Below are 19119 nucleotides of genomic sequence, written 5' to 3' on the forward strand. Positions count from 1 at the left end.
CGACGTTCGTCGGGACTTCCGACGTGCACAGTTAAACAAACAGCCAACACCTCTGATGCTAGGACTCCCGGCTTGGGTCAAGTCAGTGTCTGAACTCTCGACGATCGTCGGGACTTCCGACGAGCATAGACAGCCAGCCAGTCAGAAGCATAGGCGCTGAGACTCCCGGCTTAATTGAGGGATACCATTTCATCTTTATCAACTCTTTGATTCTTTCACGGGACTAATAGCTACGGCATATCTCATTAAGATCATATTAGTCCCTAATTTGGATGTCATCAATACACCAAAACCCACATATGGGGCAAATGCACTTTCACATTGTATATTCTATCATATCCTTGGGATAACAAATTCACTCCATCTGGTTTAGCTTCCATATTTCGTTCATGTCATTGTAGAACTCGTCGGCGGGGTTTAAGACTTGGTCATTAAGAAATTCTACTATGGTCTCTTGAATTGCTTTCAGTTGGTCACGTCGTATGACTTTTTCCTTCAACCATAGAGTCTTCAATAAAAGTTAAAGGAAAAGTATTAATATATACATATATATGTGTGTGTTGGTCATGTGATTACTTATATATATGAGTAATAAAAGAAGTTGTGAACATATGAATATATTTATATAACGTACTTTGAGGATCTCTTCAGGAGTTCTTTTTGCGTACGCCATGATGAACTCGCAAACATAGTATCCACAGTAGTTGGTAACCTGTTCTTGCCTCAGAATCCACTTTTACGAGAAAAAAGATCCGGTGAATTGAAAGCATGCATGGTGTTAATTGAATTATATATATATAAATGTAGCTAATACTTACTTTGTGTGTGATTACATTCAGTGGCGCTTTGCAATGTTTCATATGGTGTTCCTTAATGAAACTTTTCCAAACACTGTGCCTAATAAAATAAAAAATTAATTTGGCCTTTAATAATTGTTGCAGTTAAGAGATCGGGGCATATATAGTTGCTAGAGAGACCAAATTACCATTGGATAATATCTATCATGTCTTGGTACTCTGTTTGCTCTTTTCTTAACGAGTCTAAGATGCTTAACCGACTATTGGCCATATCGATGACCATCAATATCCAGTGATTGCTGCATATGTTTTTATACACACATATGATCGACATTAACTAGAGTCAACATATATATATGGGAGATAGCTTAACTAGTAAGCAAATAATTGAACAAATGTCCATATGATCGACATTAATTATTTAACACTCACTTAAAGTTGTAGGGGAAGAGTATGTCCTTGTTTTGTTGGTTCACTAAGAACCTCATGAGATTTTTCTCGAGTTCAGCTTTCCATTCAGGCGGGGAATTAGGGTGTTTGAATAAGATATTTGGATCAATGAAACCAACATCATTATCCTTTCTCTTTCTGAGTTCTGTCATCTCATATCTGCATATATAAAAATATAGTGTGAGGATATATAATTTATATATATACATGTAGCTTTATATATATACACTTTAATAGTAGAAAATAATCACACTTACAGACAATAGCAGCTAATGAGACTTTTGTCGAGAGAGTCTAGGTGGCATAGTTGGTGTAATTCTAAAAACTCGACATATATAACGTCATCGCCATGGAAGTAATGTTGGTTTCTAACTCTGACAGAAACAAAGTTCTCTCCCCATTCACACGCCGCCATATACCACTTGTTTAGCTAGTACATTTGCATACCCAGTTCACCTAAGGCCTCAGGGTTGTACAGACTCTTTCCATGTTCAAATTTCTTCCAATGATCCACTTTCGAAGCAGATGGTCCTTCAGCAAGCACTTGGGCAAGGTCCAAACCAGTATCCTTGTAAAACCGAACTAGGTCCTCAAAATCGACGTCCAGTAAGTCTAAGTTTAAACCATATTCATTACGAATGACAAGAGGGGGGACTGATTGTTGTGATTGTTGTCCGAGTTGTGTAACACCTTTCTCTGCTCTAGTCTTTTTCTGCGCCGCCTCAAATGACTTGGTGAGAGAGCGGTCGTAATCCGATTTTGGTAGGGTCTTTTGAGATTCCCGCTTTTTCTGGTCCACCTTCTTTCTTAGAAGATCTGGAGGTAGATAGAAGTACGGTTTCTCTGGGTTCTCCCTCGCTTCTCGTTGCTTTTTTACTTTTTCGAAGAACTGTTCACATCTTTTTGTACTGCAACATTTAATTCCTTTTCACTTTTCTCGTAAGATAGGTTTTGGGGAATAACTGGATTAGAGGAGGCTTTCTTCTTTGTCGGCTGGTGGGCCAACGGCTTCGTTTGTGGGGTGGACCTCTTAGGAGCTGGCTGCTTCTTGGTCATCAAGGGAGGCAGGGCAGGCGTTGGAGACCTCCTTGGAGGTGGCGGCGGTGGCGACGTTGCATAATCATTGCCCGGAGCACTATGATGATCTGGAGATTGAATAATTGGACTTAGGTTGGCGGATGCCCTGCTGTGTGAGTACAAAAAAGAATAATTAGGTATAAGAAATTGTTATTATTAATCATGCATGTCAATAGAAAATTAGTAAAAAAATTGTTTCATTCACTTTTGTTCACACCTATTGTCTGGCAGTTGAGGAAGCGGCGGTGGACTAGAGACCCCGGGAATAATGATGTAGCGCTTGTGCCATAGTATGAATATCTTCTCTGCTTCTCCTAGAGTCTTCTCCCCATCACCTCCTGTAATGTCAAGAGCCAGATCACTAAAACCTTTGTTAACTCTATCCACTGAGACGCTAATATATCCATGTGGTATTATTGCCCCATGGATTCTTGGTGTCTTGGTAGGATCTGGTGGAGAAAAAACACTGAGAGCCACCATGATTGTGACATTCCCTTTTGGAATATGTAGCTCACATAATGTAAAGGTGCAGTGATGTCATCCATGGGGAAACGTAGTGTTGCGTCATCTTGATTTGGCAACTCCGTGGAAGCGCAACTGCTTTTCAACTAATCAGGGGGGCTAATATTAATGTTGATTCCTGAATCTGATGCCTCCCTTTGGGCACTCATTGCTATTTGCACTTGCTTTATGATTTCGTCCTTCATTCTAGCTTGCATGTCTTTTTCGTGCTCCTGTGCTTGAAGCAACGCCTCCCGTGACTCACGAACATATTCCTCCAACCTGCTGATCCATATTGCTTCCTCATCCTTCCTTCTCTGCCGGCTTCTATAGGTATCTCTGTTGTTAGGGAAATCATGCTCCCAAGAAATGTTCCGTCCTAAACCTCTCGTTTGGTCACTGTGTTCAGCAGTCCCGATGGTATACGTCAGTTCATCCTTCTCTCTATTGGGCCCGAACGCACCAATAGCTTTAGCTTGTAGAGCATAAGAAAATCTTTGTGTTGCTCTTTCGAGTTTTGGGCCATGAACCAGCTTCCCGGTCTCTAGGTCCAGTCTTCCCCCATGAGCAAAAAACCAATTCTTCGCGTGTTTGGGCCAATTGAGTGATTCTGGTGTGATACCCTTGGCAAGAATGTCCGCTTTCATTTTTTCCCACATGGGAATGGCAGTCGCGTAGCCACCTGATCCCATGCCATGGTGGTATCCCCTTCTGTCAGACATTCTCTTGGTTCCTTCTCACCTGTTCCTCACCCTCTTCTGATGTCTTGTACTGTACAAAATCATTCCAGTAGGGCCTCAACTTCACTAGCGGGCCCCTAGTATTGAAATTGGGCGTTAGGTTCTTCTTGACATATTTTGTGTATAGGGATTTCTTCCAAGTCTGGAATTGTGTGGCCATCTTCTTCATAGCCCACTTTCGAACTAGCTCCTTCAATTCATCATCGTTGATATCATCATAATCATCCGCTTGCAACATGAAATGTTGAAGGATATCATCCCAAATTAAATTCTTATCAAGATTAGAGACAAAACTAACATGACGCTCGTTGATCTTTTGCTTCCATTCACTGGCACTGATCGGAAGTCTGTCCCTTACAAGGTACCCACAGTGTTGCACGAATTTCCTTGCATGTGGACCAAGTGGTTCGCCTGTCTCGATATTGAATTCCGATATTATGTAGTGCCCCTCCAATGGCTTTTTCAGGCCTCGAATATTTTTGTTTTTACCGTTGTGGTCGTCGATCCAGAGGGCTACGTATAAAAAAAGAATAAATAAATATCATGTGTACACATAATAGATGATAGATATTCAAATATATATATAATATTCAAATATATATACCTCGCCAATATTTTCTTGCATAATATTTTCTTAGTTATTTTCAAGAGCCAGGTATTGACTCCCGTCATCTATATCCTGCTGGTCACCATCGGCAAATTGAGTGCCGGTGTTGATAATATCCATCATTTCTTTATCCATGTTGTCTCTCGGAGCAGCCATCTAGCTTTTACACCACTAGATATATCTATAAAAAATAAAAACCATATATCTATAAAATGGATCGAGTCATGTGCTTAAAATTAATTAAATAACTACACTCGAAATTCAAGTCTCTAAAGCATAACTTTAATTTCTTATTTTCTAGAAATATATATTAGCAAGTGATATATATAACAAATTTATATATATAACCCGTGGCCACTGGCGTCAAGGCGTCGACGTGAGCACTACAAATGGCACAGATCAGAAGGAAACGTCGACGAGGGAAGCCCTGCCTTAGCGTGTTCGTGTTTCACTTTTTCTTCGATAACGTTTGCTTACAGAGACCAGGCATATGTATGCCAGAAACAAGACATTGGCCTAGGGCCCACATGACAGACACTGAGTACAAAGCAAACAATGAAAATACGCCAAGCTAATAGGAAGACGTCTTAGTGTCTTGCTGTGTCACCTGTGACAGTCGACGAGGCAGGCTCGGCGATGGGGAGGTTGGGCGCGCCGCGGAGGCTGTCGTGGTGGACGAAGCGGGGCGTGGAGGGGCTGGTGGCGCTGTCGAGGATGAGGACAAGGAGGGTCCAGTGGGAGCCACCCTCGGCAACGGAGGCATAGGGGTTGTCGTTGACGGGGAGCAGGACGAGGCGGAGCAGGTCGGCGACAGCGGCGATAGAGTCTGGGTCAGGCAGGTTGGAGAGGTAGGGGATGGAGGGCAGGAGCAGGAGGAGGTCATCGCTGTAGAGGCCGACGGAGAGGTGGGCGAAGTAGACGGCGATGATGCGGTCGTTGACGAAGCGGGGCCCATTGAGGATGGCGAGGTCGGAGCGGATGAGCTCCATGTCGCCGTGGCTGAGCACCCACGGCGGCGGCAGTGGCGATGGGCGACGAAGACGAAGAGTGAGGAGGTAGAAGAAACGGCTGCCTTATATAGGGGAGGGACCTTTAGTCCCGGCTCCTGTAAACGCCTGGGACGAAAAGACCTTTACTCCCGGCTGGTATTACCAGCCGGGTTACCTTTAGTCCCGGCTGGTATTACGAGCCAGGACTAAAGGTGTATTTTGGCGAGCCGCAAAAAATGCAGCCCACCTTTAGTCCCGGGTGGTAGATCTACCCGGAACTAAAGTTGGGCTGCAGTTTCACTTCCCGCCCGTTTCAAGCTCCATTTGTTTTTTTATATATTTCTTTCTATAAAATGTTAAAGTCTTGTTAATTGCACAGTAAATTAAATACAAGGCATAAAACTATTTTGAAATAATATGGATTTACTTTTGCTTTATTGCACACATGAAAATCGTGTGACCTAAAGTTTTTTGTTTTTTCTTATAAATATTGAAACATAATGTCATTAATAATTACTATTTCATTAATGCAAAAATGTAGTGTTTAATTTAAATCATTAAAACTTTTGTTTTTGATTGAAAATTTGTTTTCACATCATTTTAACGTAAATTTTTTCATTTTTTCATCACTCATTGTCCAAAAGCGACATGGAAATCCCACCATCAAACACAAATTTAATCTGAACATAGAAAAAAGGGAAACACCTAATAAACATCTCTGAATTCACAATTATTACATAATACCTCTAATACACACTATTAAACATCACTATATATATCAAGCGGGCATAGTAGTGAACTTCTTCTTAATGTATATCCCTGGGTTATGATCGCGCCGTAACCATGGAGTGTCCTCATCATTTAGCTGGATGCTTGGGTCTTTGTTCACTGTGAAGGGTGGAATTCGGTCATCCTTTTCATAATCTTCTGATATGTCTGACTTGTCTTCAGTTCCGACAATGTTTCTTTTCCCTGAAAGAACTATGTGGTGCTTTGGCTCATTGATTGGGTCGTTGTTGTTTTTCCCTCTCTTCGATTTTGTAGACATGTCCTTGACATAGAACACCTAATTCACATCCTTGGCAACGACGAACGGTTCGTCTTTGTACCCAATATTGTTGAGGTCCACGGTTGTCATTCCATACTGGTTATCAACTGCTACCCCACCTCCAGTCGCCTTTACCCATTGGTACTTGAACAAAGGTACCTTAAAAGTAGGTGCATAGTTTAGTTCCCATATCTTCTCTATGCGGCCATAATATGTTTGCTTATTTCCATTAGGGTCGGTGGCATCCATGCGGACACCACTGTTTTGGTTGGTGCTCCTTTTATCTTGGGCTACTGTGTAAAATGTATTCCCATTTATCTCGTACCCTTTGTATGTGAGGATATGCCACGATGGCTGCCTAGCCAATAAATATAGTTGCTCATCAATACTCTCATCACCCTAACATTCTTTTCGCAACCAGTCGCTGAAAGTTTCCATGTGCTGACGCGTAATCCAAGCTTCAGACTTCCTTGGAAACTCGGATCGGAGCAACTCTTTATGTGTCTCGATATACGGATCCACCAAGGAGGAGTTTTATAGAACTGTGTAGTGTGCTTTATTAAAATAATTGTCCTGCATACCAATATATGGTTTCTTCCCTAGTGTCTCCTTTCCACTTACTCTCCCCTCGTGTCACGATTTAGGAACACCAATCGGGTCAAGGTCGGGAATAAAGTCAACACAAAACTCAATGACCTCCTCTGTTCCATAGCCCTTGGCGATGCTTCCTTCTGGCCGAGCACAGTTGTGAACATATTTCTTTAGGACTTCCATGAACCTCTCAAAGGGGAACATGTTGTGCAGGAACACAGGACCGAGAATGCTAATCTCCTTTACCAGGTGAACTAGGAGGTGTGTCATGATATTAAAGAAGGAAGGAGGGAACACCAACTCAAAGCTGACAAGACATTGAACCACATTATTCTGTAGTTTAGCTAGATCCATTGGATCGATTGCCTTATGAGAAATTGCATTGAGGAATGCACATAGCTTCACGGTGGCTAGACATACATTTGGAGGTAGAATTCCTCTTAATGCAACTGGAAGTAATTGTGTCATGAGCAAGTGGCAGTCATGGGACTTTAAGTTTAGGAATTTCTTCTCTGGCACATTTATTATACTCTTTATATTCAAGGAGAATCCAGATGGTACCTTGATACTTGCTAGGCATTCAAACATGCTTTCCTTCTCTTCTTTGCTAAGAGTGTAGCTGGCAGGACTTAAGTAATGGCGTCCATCATCTGTCTTCTCTAGATGCAGGTTGTCTCGTTCTTTCAAACACCGCAGGTCCTGTCGTGCTTCAAGTGTGTCCTTAGGCTTCCCATACACACCCATGAAGTCTAATAGGTTCACACAAAGATTCTTCATCAGGTGCATCACGTCGATCGCGCTACGGACCTCTAGGACTTAGCAATAGGGTAGCTCCCAAAATATGGACTTCTTCGTCCACATGGGTGCATGACCGTCGGCATCGTTCGGAATAGGTTCGCTACCATGTGCCTTTCCAAATACTACTTTCACATCCTTGACCATATTGAGTACATCCTCACCAGTTCGGTTGCCCGGCTTGGTCTGGTGGTCTGCCTTACCTTTGAAATGTTTCCCTTTCTTTCTTAGGGGGTGATTCGCAGGATGAAATCGACGATGGCCAAGGTACACGACCTTTCAATATTTTTCAAGAATATACCTTTAATGTCATCAAAACAGTGCGTGCATGCATTATATCCCTTGTTTGATTGTCCTGAAAGATTACTTAGAGCAGACCTCAGGTAGTGGCATCAGGTACACATCGATACCGTTGCCAGGTTGCCTTGGGCCTTGGATGGGGACTGGCATCATAATAAACTTACGCTTCATGCATAATTAGGGAGGAAGGTTGTAGATACATAGAGTAATAGGCCAAGTGCTATGACTACTGCTCTGCTCCCCAAAAGGATTCATACCATCCGTATTTAAAGCAAACCTTAAGTTTCTTGCGTTATTTGCATACTCCGGGAATTCTCTATCGATTGCTCTCCACTGGGACCCATCAGCGGGGTGTCTCAATATATTGTCTACCTTACGGTCTTTTTTGTGCCATCGCAACAACTTTGCATGGTCTTTGTTTCTAAACAGACGTTTCAAGCGTGGTATTATAGGAGCATACCACATAATCTTGACAGAGATTTTCTTCGTGGGACGTTCGCCCTCAACATCACCAGAGTCATCTTGCCTGATCTTATACCGCAATGCATGACATACCGGGCATGCATCTAACTTCTCGTACTCCTCACCATGGTAGAGGATGCAGTCAGTAGGACATGCATGTATCTTCTAGATTTCTAATCCCAAAGGGCTACCTGTTTTGCTTCGTACGTAGTGGCGGGTAATTTGTTATCCTTCGGAAGCATCTTCTTTTGGATTTTTAGTAACTCTCCAAATCTCTTGTCAGATACACTATTCTTTGTCTTCCATTGCAGCAATTCTAGTGTGGTACCCAATTTTTTCTGCCCCGCATCACAAGTTGGGTATAGCAATTTCTTGTGATCCTCTAGCATGCGCTCGAACTTGATCTTCTCCTTTTCACTTTCGCATTCTCTGTGTGCGTCACGAATGGCCTGACCAAGATCATCAGCAGGCTCATCTTCTGCCCCTATCTTTTCTTCAGCTTCCCCCATTGCAGTATCATTGAAGGCACCATATTCAGCAATAATATCATCATCGTCCCATTGTTCTTCTTCACCTTCTTCCATTACAACCTCGGTTTCTCCGTGCTTCGTCCAACAAATATAGTTTGACATGAAACCCAACTTCAACAAGTGTGAATAAAGACTCCTTGAGCTAGCATATTCCTTCAAATTCTTACATATGGCACATGGACAGCATATGAAACCATCGTGTTTGTTTGCTTCGGCCACACGTAAAAAAAATGCACGCCCTCAATGAACTCTTGGAAGCAGCGATCAATATTGTATATCCAATGCCGACTCATCTGTATTACATGACATACATACCATATTAAAACCTAGAACATAATTAGTTAATTATACGACATACATGCCACCACACAAGGTATTAATTTATAAAAGTCTCGCTACAATATAGACAATTCCAACTACCACTAAAAAACTAAAGCTAAAATGCACTTCAGCAGCATAAGAATTTCACGACCAATCCCAACTAAAACAGACAGATCATGCATTTGTTCAACATCTATGGGCTTCTTCGTAGGATCACTGCCTCATCAGCCGCTGTAGCCACCTGTGCAAGAGAGTTTTGCACGTGTTCAACATACTCTTTCTCCCAGTACCAGCCTGAACATCCAGTACCATCCCACTGAAATTAAAACAAAAAATTAGAACTTTAATCACAATCATCGTGAAAATAAGTATAAATTAACCATAATCATCAAATGCGATAAAATAACTCACATTGCGATCTGGACACTTGTAGAAGATACGACCTTTGTTGGGACACTCCTTCCTCACCTGGTACTCCATCACAATCTTCTTCTCACACTTGCCTCATGCAATGAGAGGGAGGTCCAGCCTCAGTCGCTTTGGAACCCGATGAGAGGCCGAGGACCCGGAAGCAGTTGTCATCTACTCTATACTCATTTTTAATATAATATAAATTTCTCATTTTATAAATAAATAAAATTAAAAAAACTCTAAAATTCTCTATATCTCTAAACCATGAAGTGTGCTATGCATGCTAGAAATGAAAGCTGAATACTAGTTTTGAATAACTACTTTAACCTTCCTTCATCCAAATATGCAAACTTTAAAGTGATTTTGAGCTTAAATGACTTACAAATAAAAAAATCCAGCATAAAAAACCATATATATCTAGTCCATAAAATGAGATATGTTACTGATGAAACATGAGTATAAAGTTGGTAACCTTTAGAACCGAAAAATCGATGGAGGAAAAAGAGAGGACGGCGATAAAGCAAGAACACTGAACTCGAAGTGGCTCAGGCTCGGGGAGGAAGAAGGGGTATATAGGAGAGGACCTTTAGTCCTGGTTAGAGACAGCAACCGGGACTAAAGGTCCCTTTCTAGTCCCGGACGAAACCTCCAGCTGGGAGTAGACTTTTACTCCCGGTTGAAGGGACCAACCGGGAGTAAAAGTTAACCTTTAGTCCCGGTTGATAGCTCCAACCGGGGCTAAAGGTTCCCTGCAGCAAAAGCCAACCGCAGTAGCCGTTGGGCAGGGACCTTTAGTCCCGGTTGGAGCTACCAACCGGGACTAAAGGTTTCTCTAGTCCCGAGCGCGAAAAATACCGGGACTAAAGCCAAATTTCGAAGTGGATCAAAAGTCATTTCTCTACTGGTGTACACAATCAGAATAATCATCTTTATTCTCTCCTCATTTCCTAACATAATATCCATTTTGATACTCTATGGTCTCTATTCGGCTGTGATGAGTGTGTCAAGTACGATATGTGTTTTCATCCTTTGCATTGAACCTCAATGAATATTTAATATGTATTTAATTTAGTTGAAAAACCTTAAGTTATATCAGATCTTATCACATCATTCCTTTTTTTATAGGAAAAAGTCTAGATCAAATGATTATTATTGAGGACAATGATTTAGAGTCTACCAAATTAAAGTTGTCTGGTTTTTTTTATTGTAAGAATTTTATCATTTTTCCTAGTACATCTCATGAGAAATAGGGGCAACAAATCAGTATAAGCATCAGCATAAGCGAAATTTCAGCGAAACGAACAGGGCCTATGTATCGTGAAGCTTTCGCAGAAGACGTCAATTAGTGATATTAAGATTCTAGTTCAAACTACAATCCTACTTGTTTTTTACTAAAAGGACCAAAATCAAACCCTAAGGAAACATATTGTCATCACAAATCACTAAATTAGAAAAAAATACTATGGCACCAAACCTTAATTTATGAAGTTTAAACTATAGATAAGTGCATGCATCACTGGGACCAATGATTTTAATCTCCGGTTAAGCCTTTTACCAGCAAGTTTGACAACAGTAATAAAATGCTATAGCTATATATAGCCATAGTTGCCGCAATTTGACTTGGTGTTTTGGGAAAATATGGCGGAAATTAGGAGCTTACCTCAACTCTTTTCAGGGGAGAGAAGAGGATGAGTCGGGGGTAACTTGGTGGTCCTCCTACTCAGCCAAGAACTGAGGAAGGTGGGACTTGCTTGTCTCCTTCTCGTCCCACGGCATTACAATTCACTCCTAGTACTTCTCACTCTCATTGAGCTGACCAGTGAGTCATCGAGTGGGATGCAGACATGCAGCTGAATGAGAGGATGGCTAATAATTTAACCAGTTATTGGCTGCATACAATCGCTACATCATCAACAGCTGCTTATATAATGGATTGGCTCGGCGGATTGGGGTTTTATATCCTGTAAATAAAAGCGGTGACTTCAGGAACAGAGCACCAAGAAAACCAGAGCACCTTGGAATCACGAGCTTATGCTAACTCAGCAAAGGTTGCGGGTTTCTTTTTTTTTGTGTGTGTGTGTGAGAGAGAGAGAGAGAACAAGGTCCAAGAAAACCCCAAAAATGTGTTGGTCATCTGTAAAACCCTCTTGCACCATCACCAAAATCGATTTTGAGTAGCGCACGAGCATTCATCCAAGGAAAAGGGAGCCTGGGCCCATGAATCGAAGTATGAACCAGAACTGAGGTACAGAGGAAAAAGATAAAAATATTGATAACAAGATCCAAGAAAACCCCAAAATGTGTGTTTTTTTTCTCTCTCTTTTGCAGCCGACTCAAGATGCCACATTTCCTTTCTTTCTTTCTTTTTTATTGGGGATAAAAAAAGAGAGGAGAAAACCCAAAACAAAACTAGCATTCATCTGTAAAAAGCAGATGGCACGTTTATTTATTGATAACAAGGTCCAAGAAAACCCCAAAAATGTGTTGGTCGCCTGTAAAACCCTCTTCCACCAGCACCAAAAATCGATTTGAGGAGCACACGAGCATTCATCCCAGGAAAAGGCCATGAATCAAAGTATGAACCAGAACGGAGGTAACCCCAAATCAAAGCTAGCATTCGAGGGCTTTGCTAAAGGGGGGCAATGGATTGGGGGAGGAAGAAGAAGGGTTTGCTCCAACGCATTCTCACCTGGAGCGCAGTCGACGCGGGGGAGAGCGGCTGGGCCTCCTGCGCTCCAGCTTGCTTGGTTTTAGGCAACGATCGCTTGGCTTGGGTTTGGGTACCTGGGGTTAGCCGCGGCGAGCGCGAGGTGAGAGACGGGAGAAGAGACGATGGGAAGAAAGGAAGTGGAGAACTGAAGGAAGCTGACTAGCGCAGGCGTCCGGCGTTAAAAAGTGGAGATGACGAGTGCTTTCTCGTTTGTTCCGTTGAAAAATGGAGAAATTCACGAGACGCTAACGTGGCTACAGATTGGGTCAAAAACAAACGTGTGCAATTCGAATTTGTCCCCGAATCCTATAGGAATCGAATGCGAAATTCATGTCAAATTTAAAAAGTTTATAAGTGCATATGCATATCAAATTTGCTAGCGCCCGGACGTCTGATCCAGGACGCTAGTGTGGACGGTGCTCCCGCACCCGAGGCTAACACATGCAGCTCCCTCGAGCCCGCACCTATCCTGCTTCGAAGGCCGTGCGGGCCCATGCATGCCCCAAGATCACCGCGAGCCTGCTACGTTTCACGTGCCCGCATGCACACAGCACCAGCAGAGGCACGCGGTGATCCACGACGGTGCACTAGCAGTAGCAACATGTGCTTTTTCGAGATCTAATTTTAAAACATACAAATGAAACACTTGCAACATACGTCTAAAACAGATAAAACACTTAAAAGATGCGTGTATAGCCAAAGCAACATGTGCAACACCAGATCTACTTTGAAACGTCCAGACATTTGCAACAAACATCTGATATAGACGAAACACTTGAAACATGTATATCATCATTACAATATGTGGAACATCAAAGATCTACTTTTAAAACATCGAAATGAAACGTTTGCAACATACGTCTGAAACACCTAAAACATTTGCAACATATGCTTCCAACATGCGTATATAATTATTGCAACAAAGACAACATACAGATGAAACACTTGAAAACTTACGTCTGAAACACCTGAAACACTTAAAAACAAGACATCGCCAGCAACCATGGCCTACCTGGTGGGGAACTACGGTAGCCCCCTCCTTGACGGAGGCCGGGGACTCGGCGACGATGGACTTGGAGGTGGCGACGAAGGCCTCAGACTCGACGGCTGCGGCCGCGCGCTTGGCATCAGGCTTCGGGACAGCGTCGTAGAGCTGGGAGAGGACGCTGGGCGCCATGAGCATCTACCTAAGGCAGCGCACCACGGCGTCGCGCGTGCACTGCAACGGCTGCTAGATGTTGAGGACGGGAGCAGCACCTCCGCGGCCTTGGCGCTCGCGGCAGCCATCAGGGCGGCGTCAGCGGATCGCTCAGGGGTCACGGGCTGGCTGCCCTCGGCGGCGACCTTGGGGGCATCCTCCACCATGGCTGTGACTTACGAGGGAGAGTTCGGAGCGGATCATGTCGGAATCCGTGGCAGAGCGGTCTCTGCGGCGAGTGGAGGTCGTGTGAGTCAAGTGAAGCTAGGCTCCGAACGTCATGGATTGGATTTTTTATAGACTTGTGGAGCGGAATGTTGAGGGCAAGACGTAGTGGGCCGTCGGGTTGTCGCGGTCCATGACAACGGGAGCGTCCGAACGCCCTAAGCAGATCATTTTCGTATGCATATATATACCCTCTTCGCTTAAATAAGCTTTTGATTAACAATTTTTTATTGATATATAAATTTCAAGTTATGGTACAAATTTGATGACATTAGATTTATATTGAAAACTATGAGGTTATGATAGTTATTTTATTATATTTTCATTTCTTTTTTTGCGAATTACATGGTATCCATGGCGCATACACTCAGTGGCGGACCTGGGAAGTATGCATAGCGCCTACAACCATTTTTAGGGCTGTCGAACCATCACTCGCGTGTTTTACCGGCATCGAGCACCCGATATTTTTCTCCGTACCTTCTTTCTGCTCCCGACGCCCCGCCGCCGCCCACCGCCCCGTAGTGGCGTGTTAGGGTCTCGCTAGAGCTCCACCGCGCGCAGCCTTGTTGCTCTGATGAGACCCTACCGCGTCTGTGACGGCCTCCTCCTTCCCTCCTCCCCCGCCGCTGTCATGGCCATGGGCGCCCCGCCCTGACTTGGCCTGGCCGCCTCCGCCGCCGCCGAAACCCCAACACCACCCTCCCTTCATCCCCGCTGCCTGGCTGGCCCACCTCCCCCGAGCTCCTTCTAAGGTCACCGGATTTGGAGAAGAAGAGAAGGAGTAGCCGGAGACGGAGAAGAGAAAATTCAAGTATTGAATTGCTAAGGCCTTGTTTAGTTGGGGAAAGTTTAGAAATTTGGCTACTGTAGCACTTTCGTTTTTATTTGACAATTAGTGTTCAATCATGGACTAATTAAGCTCAAAACGTTCGTCTCGCAATTTCCAACCAAACTGTGCAATTAGTTTTTTTTCGTCTACATTTAATGCTCCATGCACGTATCGCAAGATTCGATGTGATGGCTACTGTAGCACTTTTTGGGAAAACTTTTTAGAACTAAACAAGGCCTAAAAAAACACTCGGGTGTTCTATAGCATTTCCCAATCTTTAAGTTATATTCACCAATAATTTGTACGCCATATGAATTACAATCAAATATGTACTAGCTCATCAACTTATGCTCAAACATTGTTTAGCATCTTACAGCATGTTTGTTTCGGCTTATTCGCTCGTATCTGGCTTATAATCTACGGCTTGAACAATATTTTTCTCTCACACCAAACCAGCTAACAGTACTTTCAGCCATAGCTTATAAGCCAATTCAACGGTTCAGCCGAAACGAACAGGCCGTTATTCTTTTGGGATAAATTTAGTGTGTATACTAATGAAAATTTATCATCTTTACTCTCTTTATTTCCTAACACAATACCCATTTTAATACTCTATAATCTCAATTTGGCATAATGAAAAGAGATGGTTTCTGAATATTTAATTTGGCTCATCTGATATTTTTAATATTTTTTAATTAATTTCTGAATCGCAATAAACACGTCCCAGACCATGGCGTCCTCGGGCTCTGTGCGCACGCTCGCCTCACCTGTGACTTCTGACCACTTCGCCCCCGCACACGCAATGTCAAACGCAGCGCGGCCAAGGCCAACACTCCCAACTCCCAAGTCCAAACTGGAGAAGAGTGGAGGCTGCGAGAGACACGCGGACTCGCGGAGCGAGCAAGAAAGAGAGGACCACTCATGGCGGACTCGGCATCAAAAGATCGTGCGGCGAAGCGGTCAGGAAGGGGAGGTCCGGGAGGGGGAGATGAACCGAAGCAAAAGCGAGCAGGATCCCTCGGTGTCGACGCCGGCGGCGGCGGAGGATCCTCTGCTCCTGCAACGGCGCCGGCGTCAGCGTCGCGCGCTCACCCAGGGAGCGCTGCGGCGTCGTTGGTGGACGTCACGGTGGAGGACGCCGACGCCCTCGACTGCGGCGTGTGCTTCCTCCCACTGAAGCCCCCAATCTTCCAGGTATTGCGGCACACACAAATCCCATCTCCTGACGGTTCTTCTGAACCCAAATGTTCATTGTATGTGCACAAAAAATGACTCCCTGTGTGGCTGTGTTATTTCTTCCAAAAATCTGTCATTTCAATTATAACGATAGATTTAAATCCAACATGAAGATGGATAGCTACATGTCTATAAAAAGATGAATGAATTACATAAAAACTTACTTGAGCAGGACTTCACCCCCAGTTTGGAATTGAAGTTAGTACTGGTCCAATCCTCAACCAGTGTCATTTTCTCACCTCGAAAGTGTCCCCTTGTACTAATATATATGACAAGTAACATACTTTTTATTTTTATTTTTGGGTGGGTTGGGTTGGGGTAGGGGTAGGGGCGGGGGGCTTCAAAGTTGATTTCACGGCAGATGAGAGCTCAAAACATCACATTGAAACCTTAAAATCTCGTAGTAGCTACATTTTTTTCTGCATACTTCAACCAGTTATGACTGAATCTGCATCGAATCTTCATTCAAAGCTTCTAGTAAACAGTATGTTTGTTTAGGGCTTGCTAAATTTTATTGGGATTAGCTGGCCTCCATAAAGACAAGTACCTTCCCTCCCACCCTCCATTGTTTGATGATTTGTGTTGAAAGTTGAAACATAAGCAGTAGTAACAAAGAGTAAAGAACATCTTTTTGTGTTGCAAACCCTTACTGACTTAGGCCCCGTTTAGAAGCCAAAATTTTTTGGTTTTGGGTACTGTAGCTCGTTTGTTTGTATTTGGTAATTAGTGTCTAATTATGGACTAATTAGGTTCGAAAGTTTCGTCTCGCGATTTCTCACTCAACTGTGCAATTAGTTTTTTTTCGTCTACATTTAGTACTCCATGCATGTGCCGCAAGATTCGATGTGACGGGTACTGTACAAAAATTTTTGGGAACTAAACAGGGCCTTACATGAGGCCTAATCTCCCATTCCTGTATTTTTCATTTAATGGTATGGTCCCCATTCACTTGATTACCAGGAGGGTGTCCTCTTAGAAGGTCTGAAATCTAGTTAACCCACAAAATTGGTAAAGGCTTTCAAGTTTTTTTTTCCAGAAAAAAGGCTCTGCTGAAAGTTATAATTTTTTTTAAAAAAAATCTATTTTGAATAGGATCTCATTATTCCGAAACCACAACACCTTAGGATGTCACCTGTCATTCTATCCCTTATAAGTTCTAATTTCTCCCTGTTTTGCATGAAACCAGTTTGATTCCTAAAAACCGTATGATCGGGTGATCGATTCCAATATTGAGGTGAGAACCCTAGTTATGATTTTCTAACTGCAATTCAGCGGACTAGTGGATCAATAGTTTTATCTAAAAGGGTGTACCCAGTGCAGAGAGCTCCCGCTCTGTGCGGGGTCTGGGAAAGGGTGTCAGTGGCAAGCCTTACCCTCTCCTGTGCAATGCGAGGAGACCGCGACTCGAACCCGGGACCTTCCGGTCACAGGCGGTAAGGCCTGCCCTTCATCAATAGTTTTATCTATCCCTTAAAAAAGGGTTCTATCCTAGCATCATTTTCACAATTTAGCGGGTGCAAATAATTCCATAGTTCATTCTTGAAACATTCAATTTCTCACTGTCAAAGTCACTACATCCCAGCATATGTGCAATTGATCATGTTTGTGTCTGTAGTGCTACTCACCATCCTTAGTTTCTGCTGAAGTAAATGATCAGACATATCATCCTCCTCAAATCAGATTGCCTATCCAAAACAGAGCACCTCTAACTCTAAGAATCAGCTTATGGTTGTGGGTTAGGAACCATTATGCCCTGTCTGATTCTGTTGACTGACATTCCAGATTCATAAGGAACCAAAGCAACCTTGCTATTCTGATTCTGAAGTGCAATTAAATTACTTTTTTAGGAGGAACACTGCTGGACTGCTCCACATTTTTCTTTGCAGCAGCCAACTTACAATAATATTGTTTCTGTATCTGCTGAAGCATATAATTCTCTTTTCGAGCATGCAGGAGTAGGGCCAACTGTCTTTGTTCAAATAATAGCTCTTGATACTTTTTTTCGACCCTGCTTCAATATGCATCAATACGTAAAAGAAACCAACACCATCCGCATGATCGATGCTATAATATTTCGGGCACTTGCTTTATCTCTGGCCATATTGTGTATATATTGGTTCATTCATGGATGACTTACCTTTTGATGTGTGCTGATGACACATGCATGCAGTGCAACGTGGGGCATGTTGTCTGTTCACTGTGCCGTGATAAGCTCCAGGCCACGGGCAAGTGCCATGTGTGTGGGGTCGCCACCGGCAACTACCGCAGGTGCCATGCCATGGAGCAATTGGTGGAATCCATCCGCGTCCCATGTTTGTACGCTGCCCATGGTTGTGCCTTGAGGGCGGCCTACTATGATCAAGAAAGCCACCGCTTGGTGTGCGAGCACGCGCCATGCCACTGTCCTGGTGAGGCTTGCAGCTTTGTGGGCTCCACAGCTGCGCTCCTGGACCATGTCAGCACGGCACACAAATGGCCATGCATCACCACAGTCAAAACCAACGATGGTGGCTATTTTAACGTCCATCTCCATGATGGCTTCAACCTCATCCTCGCTGATTGCTCCATCGGAAACAAGAACAAAGGTTCCACTTCCAGCGTCCAGTGCCTTCTCCTACTGACTGTGGAGCGGCAACAGCTTGCCCGCTTCATCTCTGTGCACTGGATTGACCCTCACGCTGCCGGCACCAGTGGTAGTCAGGGACCAACCTCAAAGGAAATGGAATGCCAGCTTTGGTACAGTGCGAACTTTGAACTTATCCGCTGCAGTACTTGGTTAATCCACCATTACCAGTCATGGAAGTTCAGAGTAGCCCGCACAAACCTCTCCAATGGGCTGCCTAAACCTGACGACTGCTTCCAGGTTGTCGTGCCAAATTCAGTTGTTGGAGATGGTACTGGTATCCAGATCGGAGTTCGCATTGACATAAATTGAAGTAGATTGGTGTGGGTCAGTCTTAACTAGTTGTAAATTAGAACCTGCTAGTTAGCTATGTCACCGCCCACTACTTGCTTAGTTTTTGGACCTGTTGGAAGTGTCGATCCCAGTTCAAGTGACATGTCAATGATTAAGTGTAGTAGCCTAGCATGTGGTGGTGTTGGTCTCTAATAGTTTGTTTGCATAGTACTTGGAATGACAGCTGCTCTATCTTATATTTGGCAATCTTAGTTTTAATAATGTTATTAGTTGGAGGGTTCCACTGACGAGATGTGTTAGAAAAAAAAATCCTAAAGCTCTAAAAAATCATAAAATTGTTGTAAAACAGAGTGCTTAACCACATGATCTCTACTTTAATTAACAT

At 43.4% G+C, this 19119-nt stretch overlaps 2 protein-coding genes across 2 annotated transcripts; one reads left to right on the forward strand and one right to left on the reverse strand.

Annotated features, from left to right (window-relative positions):
• Window positions 1-4759: 4759 nt before the first annotated feature.
• On the reverse strand, window positions 4760-14391 carry LOC136515381 (NEDD8-specific protease 1-like). The gene is made up of 2 exons (XM_066508987.1): window positions 14355-14391; window positions 4760-5181 (listed from the first exon to the last, which is right to left on the reverse strand). The coding sequence occupies exons 1-2, from the start codon at window positions 14389-14391 to the stop codon at window positions 4760-4762; spliced, it is 459 nt and encodes a 152-aa protein (XP_066365084.1).
• Window positions 14392-15469: 1078 nt separating this feature from the next.
• On the forward strand, window positions 15470-18763 carry LOC136519079 (uncharacterized). The gene is made up of 2 exons (XM_066512738.1): window positions 15470-15775; window positions 17988-18763. Exons 1-2 carry the CDS (start codon window positions 15503-15505, stop codon window positions 18750-18752), a joined length of 1038 nt encoding a protein of 345 aa, XP_066368835.1. The 5' UTR covers window positions 15470-15502; the 3' UTR covers window positions 18753-18763.
• Window positions 18764-19119: the final 356 nt, after the last annotated feature.

This window comes from Miscanthus floridulus, chromosome 17 (genome assembly GCF_019320115.1).
Source record: "Miscanthus floridulus cultivar M001 chromosome 17, ASM1932011v1, whole genome shotgun sequence".
In the NCBI taxonomy this organism is placed as follows: domain Eukaryota; kingdom Viridiplantae; phylum Streptophyta; class Magnoliopsida; order Poales; family Poaceae; genus Miscanthus; species Miscanthus floridulus.

Coding starts and splice junctions, on each gene's coding strand:
- LOC136515381 (XM_066508987.1), bottom strand. CDS start 14,391: ATGGCCATGACAGCGGCGGGGGAGGAGGGAAGGAGGA. Junction 5,182..14,354: donor GGGGGAGGAGGGAAGGAGGA/GGCCGTCACAGA, acceptor TGCCGCCGCCGT/GGGTGCTCAGCCACGGCGAC.
- LOC136519079 (XM_066512738.1), top strand. CDS start 15,503: ATGGCGGACTCGGCATCAAAAGATCGTGCGGCGAAGCGGTCAGGAAGG. Junction 15,776..17,987: donor TGAAGCCCCCAATCTTCCAG/GTATTGCGGCAC, acceptor ACATGCATGCAG/TGCAACGTGGGGCATGTTGT.